Source organism: Schistocerca americana, chromosome 3, assembly GCF_021461395.2.
Source record: "Schistocerca americana isolate TAMUIC-IGC-003095 chromosome 3, iqSchAmer2.1, whole genome shotgun sequence".
NCBI classification, from domain to species: domain Eukaryota; kingdom Metazoa; phylum Arthropoda; class Insecta; order Orthoptera; family Acrididae; genus Schistocerca; species Schistocerca americana.
In genome coordinates this window covers 670940433-670962793 of record NC_060121.1, presented here as the reverse complement: position 1 = coordinate 670962793, position 22361 = coordinate 670940433, and the positions used below count along the sequence as shown (strand labels likewise).

The window sequence follows — 22361 nt, the reverse complement described above, 5'->3', positions numbered from 1 at the left end:
TGTCCAAAGATCTCTTTAATTTTCCTGTAGTCAGTATCACCACGTACCGCCCCGTTGGAGATTCGAGGACTCCCTCTGTCATGGGTGTGTGTGTGTCGTCCTTAGCGTAAATTAGTCTAAGTTAGATTAAATAGTGTGTAAGCTTAGGGAGTGATGACCACAGCAGTTTGGTCCGATAAGGCCTTACCACAAATTTCCAATTTTTTTCTTAAACCAAATATTAGCTATGATTAATTTATTCTCCGTGCAAAATAGTACCAGGCGGCTTCCTCTTTCATTTCTTACCCACATTCCATATTCACCTTTTACTTTTTCTTCTATTCCTTTTCCTAATATCGAATTCCAGTTCCCCGTGACTATTAAATTTTCGTCTCCCTTCACTATATGAATAACTTCTTTAATCTCGTCACGCAGTTCTTCAATCTCGTCGCCATCTGCGGAGCTAGTTGGCATATATACTTGTACTGCTGTGGTAGGCGTGGGCTTCGTGTCTATCGTGGCTACAATAATGCGTTCACTATACTGTTCGTAGTAGCTTAGCCGTGGTCCTATTTTTTATTCATTATTAGACCTACTCATGCATTACGCCTATTTGATTTTGTATTTGTAATCATGTATTCACCTGACCAGAAGTCTTGTTTCTCCTGCCACCAAACTTCATTAATTCCCACTATATCTAACTGTAACCTATCCATTTCCCTTTTTAAATATAAAGAAGATTGTTTCTAGATTTCCGGAAAGCGTTTTACGCGGTGCTCATTGCAGAATGTGAGTGAAGGTACTGTTTGTAAGTGGATCGAAGACTTCTCAAGTTATAGAAGCCAGTTGTCCTCGACGGCGAGTTTTCATCAGAGACTAGGGTATCGTCAGGAGTGTCCCAGGGAAATGCGATAGGACCGCTACTATTCACTATATACATAAATGATTTGGCGGACAGGGTGGGCAGCAATCTTCAGTTGTTTGCTGATGATGTTGTGATGTACAATAAGTCATGGACGTTGAGTGACTGTAGGAGTATACAAGATGACTTACTCAAAATTTCTCGTTGGTGTGACGAATGACACCTAGTTCAAAAATTTATAAAATTGTGTGTTAATGCTAATGAGTAGGTAAAACAAACCCATAATGTTCGAAACAGCATTATTAATGTCCTACTTGACACTGTTACGTCGTTTAAATGTGGGTGTAACGTTGCAAAAGCGATATGGAAAGGAACGAACATGTGAGGATTGTGGTAGGAAAGGTGAATAGTCGACTTTGGTTTCTTGGGAGAATTGTAGGGCAGTGTCGTTCATCTATAAAGAAGAATGGATATACAATGCTATCACTACCTATTCTTGAGCACTGCGCAAGTGTTTGGGATCCTTACCACGTCTCATTAAAGGAAAACATCCGGTAGGTTACAAAAATACGCAGGTGTTACATACATGCTTTGGAAGCTGAGATATGAACCCCTGGAGCGAAGGCGACGTTCTTTTCGAGGAAAGCTATTGAGATAAATTAGAGAAGTGGCATTATGGGCTGACTACAGAACGATTCTGTTACCCCCAAAATACATTGCGCATAAGGACCATGAAGACAAGATACGAGAAATTAGGGCTCATACGGAGGCATATAGACAGTAGTTTCTCCCTCGTTCTATTTTCGAGTGGAACAGGAAAGAAAATCACCATGAATGGTAACGTCCATTGCGGAGTATCGATGTAGTTGTAGATGAAAATTGGACTAGCTTCTTCTCTGCCTTCTGTGATTCATAGAACCCCTAACTGCGACTACTTGCTTTAGTTAAGACAGTTCTACAAAAGTTAGTTGAGCTCACTGACGTAATCTACGATATCTCCAACTATAATTGACAAATGTATGTGTAACAAATACGTTCTCCACGCTGTTCATAAGGCTCTGAGAATAAGAGCTTGCGAAAAGTTCATACACATATATAATACTTCGGCACACAACATTTCCACAACAATAGCTAAGTGACCTAAAATAAACTTGATGTACCACGTTCCTTTTGACAGATTTTGCTTAATACAAGAACATTCAAATCCTACTGCATAGATCTAAGCATTTAGTTAGCAGCTAACTTGCCTCTTACGCTTGCCTGAGATGAGCAACGCAACAAACTCATACACTTTCATACGGCTTTACAAGACAAAGAACACAAAAAATACATACATATAAATAACCAAATGCTAGAAGTTCTGCTGTATCTGATGTATGCTGATCGTTAGCTGTTTGCTATTGAAAGAGAATACGTGGACAAGCAATGTTTGGTGTAACTGTTATGCAAAGAGTAGCTGAACAGAGATGTTTTACTGATATGTATTAGCAGATCGATGTAGCTTAAGATATTCAGATCTAATTTAATAACAACTTGTTGACTCTTGTAAATGCCAGTTGCTTATCACGATGGTAATCCTCACCAGAGTTAACGAATTGTAATGCAGCGAATTATATATTCATTTCTCTATTACTTCTAAATTCATTGTTGCTGGCGGCTAAATGTAAGCTTCGGTTATATTTGACAACCAGTATTGTCTTTAATTTCACACGAATATACTAAAAGGTATCAGATAGATTATATAATGGTAAGATAGAGATTTAGGAATCAGGTTTTAAATTATAAGACATTTCCAGGGGCAGATGTGGACTCTGACCACAATCTATTTGCTATGAGCTGTAGATTAAAACTGAAGAAACTGCAAAAAGGTGGGACTTTAAGGAGATGGGACCTGGATAAAGTGATAGAACCAGAGGTTATGCAGAGTTTCAGGGAGAGCATAAGGGAACAATTGACAGGAATGGGGGAAAGAAGTACAGTAGAAGAAGAGTGGGTAGCTTTGAGGGATGAAATAGTGAAGGTAGCAGACGATCAAATAAGTAAAAAGACGAGGGCTAGTGGAAACCCTTGGGTGACAGAAGAAATATCAAATTTAATTGATGAAAGATGAAAATATAAAAATGCAGTAAATGAAGCAGGCAAAAAGGAATACAAACGTCTCAAAAATGATATAGACAGGAAGTGCAAAATGGCTATGCAGGGATGGCTAGAGGAAAAATGTAAGGATGTAGAGGCTTATCTCACTAGGGGTAAGATAGATACTGCCTACAGGAAAATTAAAGAGACCTTTGGAGAAAAGAGAACCACTTGCATGAATATCAAGAGCTTAGATGGAAACCCAGTTCTAAGCAAAGAAGGGAAAGCAGAAAGGTGGATGGAGTATATAGAGGGTCTATACAAGGGCGATGTACTTGAGGACAATAGTATGGAAATGGAAGAGGATGCAGATGAAGATGAAATGGGAGATACAATACTGCACGAAGAGTTTGACAGAGCACTGAAAGACCTTAGTCGAAACAAGGCCCCAGGAGTAGACAACATTCCATTAGAGCTACTGACAGCCTTGGGAGAGCCAGTCCTGACAAAACTCTAAAATCTGGTGAGCAAGATGTACGAGACAGGCGAAATACCCTCAGACTTCAAGAAGAATATAATAGTTCCAATCCCAAAGAAAGCAGGTGTTGACAGATGTGAAAATTACCGAACTATCAGTTTAATAAGTCACAGCTGCAAAATGTTGTTGTTGTTGTGGTCTTCAGTCCTGAGACTGGTTTGATGCAGCTCTCCATGCTACTCTATCCTGTGGAAGCCTCTTCATCTTCCAGTACTTACTGCAACCTACATCATTCTGAATCTGCCTAGTGTATTCATCTCTTAGTCTCCCTCTACGATTTTTACCCTCCACGCTGCCCTCCAACGCTAAATTTGTGACCCCTTGATACCTCAGAACATGCCCTACCAACCGGTCCCTTCTTGTAGTCAAGTTGTGCGACAAACACCTCTTCTCCCCAATCTGTTCAATACTCCTCATTAGTTATGTGATCTACTCATCTAATCTTCAGCATTCTTCTGTAGCAAAAAAAAACTTTTAGGTTCGCTGATGACATTGTAATTCTGTCAGAGACAGCAAAGGACTTGGAAGAGCAGTTGAACGGAATGGACAGTGTCTTGAAAGGGGGGTATAAGATGAACATCAACAAAAGTTTAACGAGGATCATGCAATATAGTCGAATTAAGTTGGGTGATGCTGAGGGAATTAGATTAGGAAATGTGACACTTCAAGTAGTAAAGGAGTTTTGCTATTTGGGGAGCAAAATAACTGATGATGGTCGAAGTAGAGAAGATATAACATGTAGACTGGCAATGGCAAGGAAAGCGTTTCTGAAGAAGAGAAATTTGTTAACATCGAGTATAGATTTAAGTGTCAGGAAGTCGTTTCTGAGAGTATTTGTATGGAGTGTAGCCATGGATGGAAGTGAAACGTGGACGATAAATAGTTTAGACAAGAAGAGAATAGAAGCTTTCGAAATGTGGTGCTACAGAAGAATGCTGAAGATTAGATGGGTAGATCACATAACTAATGGGGAAGTATTGAACAGAATTGGGCAGAAGAGGAGTTAGTGGCACAACTTGACAAGAACAAGGGATCGGTTGGTAGGACATGTTCTGGGACATGAGGGATCAACAGTCTAGTATTGCAGGGCAGCCTGGAGTGTAAAAATCGTAGAGGGAGACCAAGAGATGAATACACTAAGCAGATTCAGAAGGATGTAGGCTGTACTAGGTACTGAGAGATGAAGAAGCTTGCACAGGATAGAGTAGCGTGGAGAGCTGCATGAAACCAGTCTCAAGACTGAAGACAACAACAACAACAACAAGATAAATGTACTGTCACTTCAATCTCCTTTACCGCTTCATATTCAACAAAACTATTCCAATAATAGGATCTTGTGAGTAAACTGTTAGCAGAGTGCGGTTGCAACCAAACATTTGTTTTTAACCGATTTGTTCACTGAATAAAATAAAGAAATCATAAAATATTTGATGAACATTACAACAACATATATGTAAACATATACTCCAAGTAGAACGTGTTAAAGATTGTTCACATCAACATTAATGCATTTCTAAGAGATCATAATGCGCTCGATTTAGAACTGATGATCATTACTCCACCTAAATTCTATATAATGCTGGTCGAAAACTTTTTATATTCCAAATCGTTGTGGAAAGTTTTCAAATGTTTGTTTGCGCAAGGATTTTGTAAAAATGGCAGCTAACTGATTTTCTGTAGCAACGTACTTTGTGTCTATTTTCCTTCTGAAACATAGGTCCTAACATGTACGTGTTTAAATATATTATGATCCCATTTACAAAGATAGACAATACAAGCTTAATTGTCTTCATAAATTGCAGTTTTTTTCGATTTTATAAGTTTTTAGGTCTTGAACCAGCTTCTAAAATCACATATATTGTGCAACACAAGTTGCAAGTGATAAAACTTTTCGTTCTGTAGAAAACAATGTTACAATACTTTGTTGTTTAGCTCCCCAACTTACAGTATTACCTAACATCCTGATAGCATAACCTGATGTTGATTTTCTATCTGAACTACTGGCTCAATAAGCATCACCATAAGCTACTTTAGTTTCGTTGTTGTCTCCTTTTTTATAAAGTATTCCATTATCTACATTCGCGTTTATGTATCGCAGTATTCTGTGTGAACCTTACCAATATGATGCCTTTGAACTGCTTTGATAACTACTGAAGTAATTGGTAGCATAACTTAAATCAGGCCATGTTTTTTGATTTACATAAAGCAAACATCTTATAGATTCTCTGTAAGGCACTTCCTCATGCAATCTTTTATCACCCTTCACTTCTATAAAATTCAGTTCTATTGATTGCATTCATTCATACCAAACCTCTTTAACAGATTTTTCAAATAAGTTTTCTGACTTAAAATTAATTTATGCTCCCTCTTATCTGTCTTAATTCCCATTCCAAATGTTTGATTTTAAAGTTACCTTCTAAAAGCTGATTTTAATTCTTCAATTTTCATCTTCCCATTACCTAAAATAACATAAAACTTAGTATTTAAGTTTCCACAATTGTATAGACATCCATCAGCACTACTTTGAACAAAACCTTACTCTGTAACAAACGTGTCAAACATTAAATTCCAAGGTATTGTATCTTACTTTATTCCTAGCAATACCGGCGCACTTTTCATAATGCACATTACCAAATGGGGGGGGGGGGAGGGGTGAGGGGAACTTCCTTTATACCCACCATAAAACAAAATCTAAAAAAAGTTGTTTGTTGATTATTATTGACTTCTATTAACAACATACTTTTTAAGGAGATACTGATGTGCAAGTAAAGTCCAGGTACTGGAAGTATAGTTTAGCACGCTCTTAGCAACATCAATGAACTTTCAACAACATGTACTACTCACTAGTCTACGACTACCACAATTTTTTTTACAGATGCGAATTTCGTTAACTGCTGTTGAATTTCAGCCACGACATGCTTCTTAAAGAAACTTTAATGTCTAAGTAATGTTCTGAGCCTGAAAATATTGAATATGACATTCACTGTGAAAACTGATGTCTACTACTAAGACACAAATTCCTGAACTAAGTTTAATCGAAAAAAATTTGAAACATTACTGGAATCTGGTACAAGAATTCATGTAAGAATAAATATTTCTATCAAAGTTTTAAAATATGAAAACATATATTAGAACTTTTTCAAAAGCTGGGCACGAAATGCGGTCCTCGCCCCTGCCCTTGGTATTACGAGGGTTAAATCAAAAACTGTTATGTCTAGCTTACCTACAGTACCTCATTCTACATTAAAATCTCCTGTAATCTTTATGTAAATTTCTAGACCTTAATTTCCATGAAGGAAAGCACTTCTTTTATCCTCAGATTTACAATCAATTTTTCATGATTGACTGCCAAATTCTCCGGATCTGAACACATGCGACTCCTACTTGGGGGCTATATTAAAGACAAGATGTAGAGCAATAACCGCAAAACCATTGCTGAGCTGAAAACAGCCATTCAGGAGGTCATCGACAGCGTCGATATTCCGATACATCAGCCGGTCATGCAGAATTTCGCTTTTAGTCCACGCCACATGATCGCCAGTGGTGGTAGGCATATCGAACATAACTTAATATAAGCACGAATATTTGTAGCGATGTCTAAACGTTGAATAAAGTGTGTTCACACTGTAGTTTGTAACTAATTTATGTTTGTTTTCTTACAGTTCAGTAAGTGTCACCCTGTACATTCAGTGCTCATCTTTCTCAGAACCGTCATACTCGAAAACAACTACGTAACAAAAGAAGACAAAATTTGCAACGCAAAGAAGATCTGACACTGCCGTATTAATAAAAGTTGTCCCTAACTGAATTGAAGCTAAATACTCTCATTTCGGTTTCCGTGAAGTATTTAAGAACGTCCAGAACAATCAACTTGCATCAGATGTTAGGGCAGAATGGTATAAAGTTGTCAATGTAACGATTAAAGTGCGCAGAAAGTTGGACTCTAACCTTTTTACGGATTCGCTCATTTGCGCCAAATGTAATGGCGAGGATAGAATTGTACACGATTCACATGTCACCAAGCAAGCAGAATCTAGGAGTGACGCATCTTGCGCCACTACTGAGGGCAGAAACGCAATAGGACCAGATACAAGAAGTTGTAACTCCAACCTCAATGCGATACCCTGTTGAAAGAAGTAGTATGTTAATGTGGCTTACGGGCCAATTTGTACACTATGTGGTAGCGTGAGATACACTGAGTTTCACGGAACTGAAGTGTGAACTAGCAACATTACGTCGTGAACAGCAGATAAAATGAAATTAGCAAAACAAGTTTGGAAACTACGCAAGAGCTCGGTACTCCTACATCTCAGACATTAAGACCACCTTATAAATTGCTGAGCCCTATACTTTTTATTTTGTAATTATGATTAGTGCATTACTCATTATGTTGCCTGTATTTTAAATGCAATTGACAACACTGGAAGTAGAATGAAGGCAGTAAAAAGAAAAAAAAAACTGAAACTTCAGCTTCTGTACAAGTGATACAATTCAGACAAGATATAAGAATTGTTCGCTTTTATACAGAGGCGTAAATTTCATTTTTATAACAAAGAGAGACATATAGGATTTCAGAGAAGGAGAAATTACTTTTTGTTTTAAGAATGGGTTGAATCCCAGTCAGATGGCGGAAATTTTCGGTGTGCCTTTAATCCAGTCTTCTCACAACGATGTACGGAGTTGCGCCGTAAAATGATGTCCTTGGTACGGCTAAAGAAAAATTAAGATATCTCTCTCGGCTAATGCAAGGGGTCGCATAAACGTGCCAGCTCAGAGCTGATCAGAAGCTACTGCATCGCGGGCTACCTGCTGGAACAACAAGAACTGTGCTACGACACCAGACGAATACTACATCGCAAGACGCAGCCAGAGTGGAAATATCAATGACGCAGCAGGAAGGCAAAACCATTGCAGCGTCGATGGTCCGTTTATCTCCCATGCGATACATCGACTTCTTGTGGCTCACATGCTCAGAACCGATGCAGAATCAAAGAATGGTTGGGCCAGAACCATTTAACACCTGTCATTGAAATCTGCAAGTCAACACTGACGAGGAGGGGCCTACATCAGTCCATAGGTCAACAGTCTACGAGTCGACATGGTTCAAACAGCCCCCCCCCCCACCCACCCACCTCCGAACGCTGCCCTTTGCTAGCTGTGGACTTATCGCTCTACAAGCAACGGGCCACCTGAAGCACCTGTTTCAAGTGCTGCCGCCTCCCACGCTGGAGGTCTCTAGTTCCCGTCCGGGAACGTGCAGCCACTAGTCTCCTTTCGCCTTTGAGTGACAACTTTTTGCTGCCTGGCTCTGCTTTGAACGACCCTGCTGTTGTGAGCTGCCGCTCCGGCGCGGTGTTACCAGCGTGATCTCGCATGCCTAATCCAACCCCGCTCGGAGTTGTTGGCGGCCTTTGCTTAGCACATTCGACGCATTGTTCCCATCCTCCTGGCACTGCCGGTGACGTCACCACTTGGAGGCCTACCGTGGTCGTAGGCCGCGTACTGATTGCAGCGCCTTCTGCAACAGGGCGTGCACTGTGTATGTCCCGTGGTTGCTGGCATTCTGGAACAGCGACATCTTGGATATACTTTGAGTAATACATCTACATCTACATGGTTACTCTGCAATTCACACTTAAGTGCCTGGCAGAGGGTTCATCGAACCATTTTTATGCTACTTTTCTACCATTCCATTCTCGAATGGCGCGTGGGAAAAAGGAACACCTAAAGCCATCCGTTCGAGCTCTGATTTCTCTTATTTTATTATGATGATCATTTCTCCCTACGCAGGTTGGTGTCAACAAAATATTTTCGCATTCGGAAGAGTAAGTTGGTGATTGAAATTTCGTAAATAGATCTCGCCGCAAAGAACACCGCCTTTGTTTCAGTGACTGCCACCCCAACTCGCGTATCATATCAGTGACACTCTCACTTCTGTTGCCTGATAACACGTAACGGGCTGCCCTTCTTTGCACTTTTTCAGTGTCCTCCGTCAATCCTACCTGGTAATGATCCCACACCGCTCAGCAATATTCCGGCAGAGGACGGACAAGTGTAATGTAGGATGTCTCTTCAGTGGGTTTGTCGCATCTTCTAAGTGTTCTGCCAACAAAGCGCAGTCTTTGTTTCGCCTTCCCCACAATATTATCTATGTGGTCTTTCCAATTTAAGTTGCTTGTAATTGTAATTCCTATGTATTTAGTCAAATTGACAGCTCTTAGATTTGTGTGATTTATGGTATACCCAAAATTTATCGGATTTCTTTTAGTACCCCTGTGGATGACCTCACACTTCCCTTTGTTTAGTGGCAGTTGCCACTTTTCGCACCATACAGAAATTCTCTCTAGATCATTTTGTAATTGGAATTGATCGTCTAATGATTTTACTAGAAGCTTACACTTGGCTGCTCATTTTGCTTTTTAGGAATGAATGGAATAGATATATTTTCTTCCTCCTTTTATGCTATGTCGGCGCCTAACAGGCGAAACAGAATCCTAACTTGGTCACAATCATCAAAAGTACTGATGTCATAAGAGTCATTGACGTTTGCTTGCAAAATTCCTGGGACACGTTTACTAGAATGTTTTTCCAATACTGTCTATGACGTCCCACCGTTGGGAGTCTAATAAGCATCCACTCACCACTCCTCTGCAATCCTTGCCTTGGATAGTGGTGTTCCGCAGTCCTGACCACGATGCACCCAGTTCCACCATCCACTATAGGAGCCGATCAGCCTGGTCAATAAACCGAGAACGTTACGTGGTTCGAATTTTACATTAAAGGTCCCCGGTTTCTCATTTGGATAACTGCAGTAGATTAGAACACGCAAGTCGTCGAAGTGCGTTTATTGAGCCACATGCGATTATTATTAGTTAACATTGTGTTACTTACATGCATTTTAACTTGCGCATTCTCCTTCGTGTTAGTTGGATGCCTTATATAATATACCTCAGTTTGTTTGCCTTACAGAGATATACAGGGCGAGCCAGAAGTTATGCACCTCTAAATTCAAAAAATTCAAATCTTTATTAATAACTTTACAGCGTATATACTTAAAATATATATTTTTCGCAATATGTGCTGGAAATATCCCCCTTTTGCTGCAATACATGCTTCAACACATTTCTTCTTTAGCTGATACTTTTCGGATGGTCGCTACACTCATGCGGAGTATCTGTCTTCGATATTGTGCTTCAGTTGGTTGACTGTGTGATGCTTGTTCTTATAGACGTTATCCTTCAGATGCTTCCAAAGAAAGAACTTGGCGGAGAGATAGATCTGAGGATCTAGGCGGCCATACGCCACGTGAAATAATGTGTCCACCAAAGAACTCACGCAGCATGCAAAACGTGAGGTGACTGTTTAAATAGACACTTAGATGAGATTATGCGTCATCAGAATCTAAAACGCATTCAACAACCGAGCGCTGTTGAGAATAAAACGCAAAAACCACTCACAGTAATGTAGTGCTTTTCCTCTGTCAGGTTCTCGAAGCTAATGCACAACTTAATGAGATACGAATGGATTTTCAGCTTCTTTGTGGCTCTCAGAACACCACCGTAAGACATATATATATATATATATATATATATATATATATATATATATATATATATATATATATGATGAGAGACCATGGGTGAAAATCATTTGGCACCCTTGGTTCAGGAAAAGAAGAACGCCAATTTTTCACTACTTAGAGGAAGAGTTTCGGGAATGAAAAGGTTACACTTGGCTGCTCATTACGCTTTTTTGGAATGAATGGAAGAGATATATTATCTTCCTCATCTTGTGCTATGTCTTCGCCTAGCAGGCGAAACAGAATCCCATCTTAGTCACAATCATCAAAACTACTGTTGCCATAAGAATCATTGGCGTTTGCTGGCAAAAGTCCTATGACACACATAGTATTAATGATACTACGAAATTAAAGTAAGTGGTAGTAATAAATACTATCATCTCTTTATTTGTTTTGTAAATAAAACCACCTTTTCTTGCTGCGAATTTAATTTATTTCTCCCAAATGCGTTGCGCCTTTTCTTATTTTAAGGCATATTCAGTGGGATTTAGGACGATAGAGTTTTGTTTTGATATGTGTTATTTTTGGATCATGTTATTTGAAAGACAGTTTTCACAAAATAGTAAGCAATCCAGGCAATTCATGTGTAAGACAAACTACCGTCCAGTCTCGTCATAGTATACAGTTCCAAACTAAATCTCGGTTGTCGAGCCACATATATGTACGAAGATCAAGCCATCTGATATGGGTCAGCGGAATTCCTCATCCCAAACCACATTCGCTCTGTGCCTACATTTTGGTCAAGTTTGTCTACTGTATATTGTTATCATCCCCATAAATGATAAATCAGTTTGTTACATCATACGAACATTGATTCGTAGGTGCTCCTACATGACTAACAGGGGTAATCCCTCAGGACGTTTATCTTCGGAACTTCTGATTCATTCGTTTCCAGACCAGGGTTCGTTATCGTCAAATGATACGTCAGATTTTCTGCGTCATCCTTGAAAACTTGCAACGTCATCACAGAAACACGTTGTATGTCCTCTTGCTCCTTCAACTGAAGCATTTAACCCAATTATGCTGTTACATTTTCAAACGCATAACGATGGTTAAAACTTGTGATTTGCCAGTTACAGCTTAATAATATAATTTAATTATGATACTATCATTTTTATAGATTATGAAACACCTGGTTAAATCTGCAGGACAGAACAGGTAGTTGGATTTGTAGAAAGGGGCAAAAAATGAACACCTGTCAGTTGCACTCGAACACGTATAACTTTATTTAGTCGTCCAAACATTACAGCGCAAATCACCGAGCTTCACTATCGACTGAATATGTCACACAATCTTATGGCTTAAGGGCACAACCTCTTTAATTTTTAAAATGGCTGAAAGGCTCATGATTTAAAACACAACTACAATAAATTTTCAAAACGCAGAAAGCGCAAGGTTTTACCCTTAAATAATATTTCAAATGAGGCTGAAGGCCCAAACAATCTAACATTTAACAAGTAAGGAATTTAAATTTTAAGGCGGCTGAAGGCTCATGATTGAAAAACACAACTACAATAAATTTTCAAAAGGCAGAAGTCCCAAAGCTTTATCCAGAATAAAAATATATTGAATGAAGCTGAAGGGCAAAACAATCTAAGACTTAGCAAGTAAGGAATTTTAATTTTAAGACAGCTGAAGGCCCATTATTTAAAACCCAACTAAAAGCATACAAATTCAAACCATCGGCTATGAGCCATTAAAACACACAATCAAACACAAAGAAGAAACGGCAGTACAGCCAGCAGCAGTAGGCAGTAAGGTAGTCGGCCCAACTATATCCGATCCGCCGGCGACCCAACCGAGAGACAGTCAACGGACCCACCGACAAGACGAGTGCACAAGGAACTCCAATGCCAAAACGTAAAAGGCGTAGCCGCCCACAACTAAGTATGCATAAGCTGTCGAAACTACACACACATGTAGGACAGCAGCAGCATGGTGAGGAAAGGATACTGCCTGAGTCTTACGTCAGCGGCCATGGCAGGTAACCAGAACGCTAACGGCCACCAGGCAGAAAATACCACTGGTGCACTTATACTTCAACTAACCAAAATACAGTTAAACTTCACTGGATGGTGGCCAACTTTCGCCAACTCGAACACTGCCTGTTGCTCACGGGAATACCCCCAACAGCCAACCATGAAAACCAACGGCACAATGTGAACAAACTGGCTTTGATAATTAAATCACACCACTCACCTTTAATGTCCTGGGTCGGTGAGCCACGAACCTCGTAGCAATCGGAACAGCTCACACACACTCCGACACTACGTAGGGACCGCCAGTGAACCCTGCCGACTGCACCGCGCGGATATTTCCTCGCTGAGCAACCGACCGACTGCCACACACCGGTTACCCGGAAACTTTAAGCACCAGACCAAAGATAGTACAAGGTGCGAATATCGATACACACCACTGCTGCCACACGTAGAAAGAGGAAGAACCACGGCATAACCGCAATAACCACGGGAAACCAAAAGCAGAGTAACAGTCAAGGTTTAAACCAAGGCATAAGCAGCGGCCAGCACGGCTCAGATTAATTGATTATCACACATAAAAATTTAGGTGTTCCTAGGGTTGCGTCAGTCGCTCAAGGCAAATACCTTGAAGAAAGGACACAGACGATTTCATATTCTATATTTGCTCAATCTGAGCTTGTGCTCCTCTCCTAATGACCCCATCTGTCAGACGATACTTTGCCCTGACATATGTAATTATTGCGTAAAAATTAGTTCCATTTAATTTTTCCTGAGAAATGAATGACGAGTGTATGCCAACCCGCAATTAAAATTCTAAAGCTTTCTTTTTTCTAATATGGAAAGTATGAGGTGGAGCAACGAGATCTGTGAACGCTGAAACAACATAGAACGACAATTACTGTATTTGCTAACACAGGACAGCACAGGAACCAGAGGTATTAAAAGCCAGTGGCGGACTCTTTGAGCAATCGCAAGGAGAAAACGCTTTTTCCTATGAACGTTTAGAGGTGGCAATGGCGACTTGTAGGACGACGTGAAATGAATATCGGTAAGTGATTAACGAATATTTTGTATTAATCTGCGAGACGAACGACAAGTATTTTAACTTTTTACGGACAGAAATTTCAGTAAAGAAAAACGTAATGTGATTTAGTTACTAACTATGGAAAATACTTTATGTCATTATCAATATTTAATGTGCAATAAATTTTTCATTTAATTTGATTCTCTGTTCAAACACTGTTAGATGAAACTATTATGAGAGTATGCAAACTGAAATCTAACTTCCTTTTACAGTGCCGTTTATTCTTGCTCAGTGCACTGGTTTGAAAAAAGGAATATTAATCCGCAACCATGTATGATACGTACAGATGGACTGTAGACGGATTTAAAAGGTAGGAATTAGTGTGGCCAAAACTTCTTTACAACGTCAGTACAATCAGATACAGTGTTAGTTGACGAAACAACAAGTAGCGGTCTAAGGCAGATAACGCAACAGTTGCGCCAAAAGGTACAGACACTCTCTAGCTCAGTCGACGATGGTAGGCCCACTAATAAATGAAACGAGTTTTTAATTATTTATCACGCGAGGTACTTGATAAGTCACTGACAGTGCATGAAACCCTGACCTTGTTGTGGTAAAACAGTGATTTAACAGTAATCACAGTCTGAACAATGCCTCTGAAAACATGATCAATCAGTGCTTTGTTACCTTGCAGTGCACAAGTTGATAAATCCTCTACTGATATGAAATTTTAAAAAACTGAAAAATATTTGCAGCCCATTCCTTCTGTTAGAAGCTCTTACTTATTTTTCACTGAAATCTTGAGAAATACACATATTTACACGTACGATTGCTAGAAATACAACTAAGTTTTCATCAATCGCTAGTTACGAATTAATGTGTTGAATTAGTTAATTATTTTAGAAATCCTACGAACGTTTATCCTTACTTGTTAGAAACAAATTAAAGGTTGCATAAATGTTAGCTGCAAATTGCAGATGCCCATGACATTAGGGTTTTACCTGATAAACAAAAGCACGAGACAACAGCAAAACGCAGTGAACAGAAGAAAATGGTTCCAATTGCGGAACATCCAGGCCAACATACCAGCAACAACTACTCCCAAACACATTGCAACCCACGAGTTGCGATTCACTGACGACCGGTGTTGGATGTCTGTCAGCTCCACTCCTGAAAGATACCAAGGATATGCTTGAAAACAAACGATTATGAAATCAGTTTTCAACTACTGAATAAGCGTCATTAATTAGTCATTTTTAAGCCGTGAATCGTCACAGAAGTTAGGTGAAAAGTTTTGAGGGACACACTACAATTTGCCTTACATTGTGTACTTCATTACACCTACGATAATGGGACAACGCAATCTCCGCCGGCCACACAGGTACGATACCGTGAACATGCTGATATTTATTCGCTTGTTCGTGTAGGCTTTCAAGTCTCATGCGGCTCTCGGAATACTCAAACTGCAGATGACTCATCACAGATTCATTTAAGTATTAAAAGTAGAAATTAGATACTCTGATTATATCCTCTTCATAAGGCTTGATATGTTCAAGAGTATGGGAAACCGATCTTAATTTTGAATTTAAACTTTATTTCTCTAAAATGATATGACCAGTTTCGATTGTGTAGTAATCTCCCACGGACCAAAAATAGAGAGAAAAAACATTGTTCATAAAAAGATCTAGATACTTGCAACATGTATAAAACAAAAGGAAAAGAAGCTGACAGACAACATATCAATAAATATCATGACAGATTATAACACATTACCTGTTGTACAAACAGTACTGAGTCATTAAAACTATTGTGTGTTCTCTACTGCTGCTAATTAAGATAAAGCAAACCGAACACCTGTTAGAAGGCACCACTGTAAACAGAACTACATAACAACATTTTTCGCCGATGAACCAAGAAAGTTAAACAAAATACCCACAGGAAGTGTTAGCAAAATGACATATGTCAATAAACGAGTTCAACAACTAAAAGTAATGAAGTTTCGTCAGATTAGCTGAGAAAATAAAACAATTATTCCAATGAGCAAGCTACTAAATGATAATGAAAGCCTACCCACAATAACTTAGGAAGTAAGTTAGCAAATTACATGTAAGGCACAAAAAAAGGAATATTGTACAATCAGTAAGTTCATTGCACGAAGAAATTTATCAACTACAATACAAAGTACAGAAGGACAGGAATAGAACGTTGCGCCACTGATGAATTCATTGCAACCACCAGGGGTCTCTTCCTTTCGTCGCGCTGTGTCTCTTTGCTGCCTTCAGTCGCCAATGTATGGTGGAGTAGTGCAGAAGTATCGTTCGAAAGCCGTCTCGCCTTTTTCCTCTCTTCACCCAAGGCACTAAGCGTCAGAATCACTCTTGTTTCAACATATCATCGTACCACATTTTAGCACACGATGTAAAAGTGTCATATCACTGGGCCAGCTCTTCAAAAATGTTAAAATACTTATCATGACTACATTCGCACATTTCGTTTAAAATTCCTTCCAGATAGAACGTTTTGCAACCAAAGATTTCAATTTCCCCTAATTTTTCGCGTAATCATCCTTTAGTTGCTGTATGCAGCACTTTCACGTTCCATTCTACGTTTGATGTGGAGCGTTTATTTTCGGCAACGCGCGTAGCATTGGGGAAGGAAAGCGGCCGTGCATTTTCAAAGGAACCATCCCGGCATTTGCTGCAGCGAATTAGGGAAATCATGGAAAACCTAAATCAGGATGGCCGAACGGGGATTTGAACTATCGTCCTCCCGAATGCGAGTCCAGTTTGGTAACCAATGGGCCACCTCACTCGGTAATACTTTCAGATTACAACATGTGAACACGTAAGGATGGTCTGCTGCGGGGTTCAACGAAGTACGATGAACGTTGTACTCTGAAACGCTTGTGCGGGCACCAGCATTATGCTCTTTCGGCAGAGATGACACAGATCACCATCTATCCAACTTTGTAGGGCACACAAGCCACCAACTCTGCGTTCTGTGAAGAGTCGTGGACGTCCAACCATTTAGCGCCCAGTGGTAGTTCCACTTGCCTTGTTTCAGTGGCCCTCTACCTCTTTCCCTAGATGCTTGCGACAGAACCACGAGAACCCTCGACAGCTTCGCCGCTTTCGAGATACTTGTTCACAAGACTCTGCGTAATAATAATCTCTCCTTTGTCAAAGTCGCTTGTGTCAATGAATTTTCCCAATTTGCAGCCCACATCTTCGTCACGGTGATCCCCCGTCCGTGTCTGATCCGCTTATATGCCCACAACGCCACCAGGTGGCTCAGATGCTCAAATGTATGTGAATTCCTAAGGGACCAAACTGCTGAGGCCATAGGGCCATAGAGTTACACACTACTTAAGCTAAGTTAAACTAACTTATGCTAAGAACAACACACACTCCCATACCCAAGGGTGGATTCGAACCTCCGGCGGGAGGGGCCGCGCAATCCGTCACATGGCGCCTCAAACCGCGCGGCCATTCCGCACGGCCACCAGGTGGCATCCAACGTTGCGGTGTGCAGTGGCCATAGCGTTTCGGCTTATCAGTGTATGTCAGACAGACTGTGATTTAAAATAAGTTTTGAAGAACACACAAATCACCAATATAAAGCAGCTTATTGTACACACAGTGCCGAAAATAAACACTATAAGAAACATAGAAAGGAGCGCCAAAATGTCAACATACATACAGCAACTAATTTAAGATTTCTCGACTTGTTAGAGGAAAATGAAATCTTTAGTACCAAAACTTCCTCTCCAGAACAGGTTTCAAATGGACAGTGCGAACTAATCAGAACGAGTTTTCTAGCATTTTTGAGGAGTTCTCGAGTGATCGCATACTTCGTCGTGTGTTCAAATGAGATACTATGATATGCAGAAACCAGAGTGATTCCGACGCTTATTGTCTAGTGTGGAGACGGTGAGACTGCCTACGTACGGCCCTTCTGCACTAGTCCACCGTACACCGGCGACTGAAGGCTGCAAGACAGAGCGCCATGAAAGGAAGCGACCTCTGGTGGCTGCGATGAACTTGTCGATGGTGGGACTTTCCCTCTCCGTCCTTGCATTTTAGTTGTTAAAATTTTTCATAATTTATAGATGTGAATTGAACTTATTTATGGTACACCATTCCTTTGTATTTTAGTTGTCAAAATTTTTCATAATTTATAGATGTGCATTGAATTTATTGATGGTACACCATTCCTGTTTTGTACTTTGCTTAAATCACTCCCTAATTTACTAAGTAACACCTTTGGCTTTTAAGTAGTCTAATATATTGGAGGAATCAGAGGTTTTTGACAGCGTTAGGCAACATGTAACTGGAACAGGACAAAGAAATACAATTGAAGATGAAGGAGTAGCTTTCAGAGATGAAATGTGAGGACAGGAGAGGCCTAAATTGGTAAACAGACAGGACCCAGTAGAAACAATTGGATAACGCGGGATTTACTGAATTCCCGACGACAGGAAAAGAACCGAACACTGCTGCAGGTGAAGCACATGAAAGAGGGTACAGACGTCTAGAAAATGAAATTGGCCGAAAGTGCAAAGTAGCTAAGCATGTATGGCTAGTGGATGGTTTTAAGACTGCAGGAAAATGCATCACTAGAGAAAAGATACATGCCGACAATAGGAAAATAAAAGAGGCCTTTGAAGAAAAGAGAAGCAGCTGCATAAATATCAAAAGCTCAGATGGCAAGCCAGTAATAATCAAGGAAGGAGAAACTGAGAGGTGGAAAGAACATACAGTAGGGCTATACAAGGGAAATCAACTTAAGAAAATGAAGAGACTATTACAGATAACTGAGACGATAACATGAATGTGAGATGAGTGATATGATACTGGAAGAAGTATTTGACAGAGCACTTAAAGAACTACCTGGAAAAGGTCTCTTGGAGTGTACGACATTATGTCAGAGTTACGGAGATCCTTGAGAGAGCCAGTCATGAAAATTATATTCACCCTGTTGCGTATGATATATTACGAGAGAGGTGAAATACCCTCAGGCATCAAGACGAAAGTAGTGATCTTACTTCTAAAAGCGGCAGGAGCTGACAGGTGTGAATACTGCCGAATTATCTGTTTAATAAGTCATGGTTGAAAAGTAGCGACATGAATTAACGAATTATTTAGGTGGGAATGGAGAAGCCGGCTGTAGTGAACACAAGTTTGGGCTCTGGTAATATTTGGGAACACGCAAAGCAGTTCTGGAGAAACATCTTTAATTAACAGTTGGCAGCACATTCTTTATCTGTCATTTTATTTTCATGGGTAGATTGTCAAGAAGCTTCATTCATTAAAGGATAACGGTGATACTTTTTCCTTTTAGTCTTGTACTTCTGAAGATCTCTGTTACTCTCAAACTCAGATCGAGCGCACATAAAAAGTTTCATAAGTGAATAAATGTACTGTGATGCTGTGCTTAGTATTCTCAGGTGCTTAAAGAGATGCCTGCAAGATGTATGACAGTGAATCAAATACATAACTATATTTAATTTCTTTTGTGAAATGAATAATTTTCGTCTAATGAGAAGTTACCCCAGAATATTATCCCACAGGACACCTGTGAACGAAAATATGGAAAATATGTAAATTACTGATTTCTGTATCCCCAAAATTGGCAGTTACGCTTATTGCAAAAGTTGCCGAACCTAAACGTTTTCCTCGGGTCTACTACATTTTTTCTTCCACTTTAAGTTTTCATCAATATGCAAACCAAAGAATTTCAAATTTTCTACCTTTTTTTTCTTTGTTGGCATGGTAGATTAATATTAGTTTGGATATTTTTAACAGAGCCAAACTGGGATATTTATATACGAGGGTCACTTCAAAAGAAATGCAGCCGGCCGCGGTGGTCTAGTGGTTCTAGGCGCGCAGTCCGGAACCGCGGGACTGCTACGGTCGCAGGTTCGAATCCTGCCTCGGGCATGGATGTGTGTGATGTCCTTAGGTTAGTTAGGTTTAAGTAGTTCTAAGTTCTAGGGGACTGATGATCACAGAAGTTAAGTCCCACAGTGCTCAGAGGCATTTTTTCAAAAGAAATGCACACTATTTTTGTAAAACTACAGTTTTCATTCTGCATGTGTGAAAGTTTTACAGTGTGTAGATACATCCTTCCCGCTTGTTTTCAAACTTAGTTAACCTGTTCAAGTGCGTCGCGCCGTCACAGCATGTCTTCAAGATGGCTGCTACATTTAACGTTCGTCAGAAGCAACGTGCTATCATAGAATTCCTGTGCTGTGAAAACGAGACAGTGGGAAACATCCACAAGAGGTTGAAAAAGGTATATGGAGATGCTGCTGTCGATCGCAGTACACATAGTCGGTGGGCAAGTAGGTTACATGATGAAAGCGGGCACGGCAATATTGAGGATTGTCCTCGCAGCGGCAGGCCTCGTACTGCACACACTCCAGACAGTGTGCAAAAAGTTAACGAATTGGTGACTGCTGACAGATGCTTCACAGTGAACGAATTGTCACGCTACGTTCGGATAGGGGAAGGAAGTGTTTGCAGAATACTGAAAGTGTTGGCGTCAAAAAAGTTTAGTGTCAGATGGGTTCCCAGAATGTTCACAGTGGCTCACAAAGAAACAAGGAAAACGGCATGCAGCGAACTTTTGGAACAGTACGAGAATGGTGGATATGAATTTCTTGGAAGAATTGTGACAGATTATGAAACATGGCTCCATCATTTTTCACCAGAGACGAAGAGGCAATCAATGGAGTGGTATCATGCAAATTCACCCAAGAAAAAAATCCAAAACCAACCCTCCTGGTGGAAAAGTTACGGCTACGGTGTTTTTCGATTCCGAAGGACTCTTGATTGTGGACATCATGTCAAGTGGAACCACCATAAATTCTGATGCAACTTCAAGCTCGACTGAGTCGTGTTCGACCACATTGGCAAAAGCAGGGTGTTTTGCTGTTGCACGGGAATGCACGGCTACATGTCAGTCAAAAAACCATGGAAGCGATCAAAAAACTCGGATGAACGACACTGAAACACCCGCCTTGCAGTCCTGACCTGGCTCCATGTGACAATAATCTCTTTGGGAAACTGAAAGGCGCTCTTCGTTGAACAAGGTTTGAAGATGACTACCTTGTGCACGCCGCCAAACAGTGGCTCCAACAGGTTGGTCCAGAATTTTACCGTGCGGGTATACAGGCGCTGGTTCCAAGATGACGTAAGGCAGTTGAGAGGGATGGAAATTATGTCGAGAAATGAAAATATTGTTACTAAAGGATGTATCTACACACTGCAAAACTTTCAAACATGTAGAATAAAAGATGGATTTTAAAAAAAATAGTGTGCGTTTCTTTTGGAGTGACCCCCGTATATATATATATATATATATATATATATATATATATATATAGTCGCTACATAATTTAGTACCCTGGTAGGTATTTCATCGTACCCAGAAGAGTTGGTGGTTTTTTAGGGATCTGATGGCGTTTATTAATTCATTGGGTGCTATGGATTTCAGGTGCAACGTCACTGATGGTGTATGTTGATTAAGATTAGGTAGTTTAATGGCTTTGAGGGAGGCTGAGTGTATTGGGTTCCTATGTTTTTCGCTATAGAGAAGAAAAATTTATCGAATTCAGAGGCGGCTGTCCTTTTCAGATTGTGTTCTGTCCTACTTTCTATGAACTATGATACCCATGACTCTTTTGATATTTCTTCCCTGTTTGTTTCACATTTTATAATTTTCCATTGGGTTCTTGTTTTATTGTTTGACTTCTTAATTAGCTGGCCTAGAGCATATTTTTGGCCTTCGTGATAACGCTACAGGGTGTCTCACAATTCATGCTACATACTTCTGGAGGTTGTAGAGGGGACTTATTAGATCAAGTTTTACACAGGAACCCAGGTCCAGAAACATCTTCCAGAGACGCTACAGGGAGTCAAAGTTATAGGCACCTGCCCCTGCAAACGTATCTATATGCAGAGTGATTCTGTGATGATATTACAAACGTCCTAGTATGGCCCAAGACAAGGAAAAACTGTCCAGTAAACATGGGCTCTAAAATGCGTACCTGATGAGCTATGGGCAATTGTTCAACTTAGCTACTGTGAAACACATCTGCGCTTTTCGGTCCATACTACCACCTCTGAATGTTGCCTACCCTACAGTCTCAGCAACAACAGTGACCGTGTATGTATTCCACTATTAGAAAAATAAGAAAGGTTTTCACCTATAAGTTCCGATTCGTTGCTTTCCGGTACAGGGACCATTACCTCAAATTGGTACATTTGTCCTTCTTCATCGTCCTAGAACTTAGCCATCTCTAAGACTGTCTGGGACTCCAA

General features: G+C 40.1%; 1 protein-coding gene across 1 annotated transcript in view; it reads right to left on the bottom strand.

The window, feature by feature from the left end:
• The window catches only part of LOC124606305 (solute carrier family 22 member 5-like), a 66562-nt gene extending 51414 nt beyond the window's left edge, over positions 1-15148 (bottom strand). The window contains exon 1 of the mRNA XM_047138287.1: positions 15039-15148. Coding sequence (XP_046994243.1) covers positions 15039-15148 — 110 coding nt within the window. The remainder of the gene's footprint in view (positions 1-15038) is intronic.
• Positions 15149-22361: the final 7213 nt, after the last annotated feature.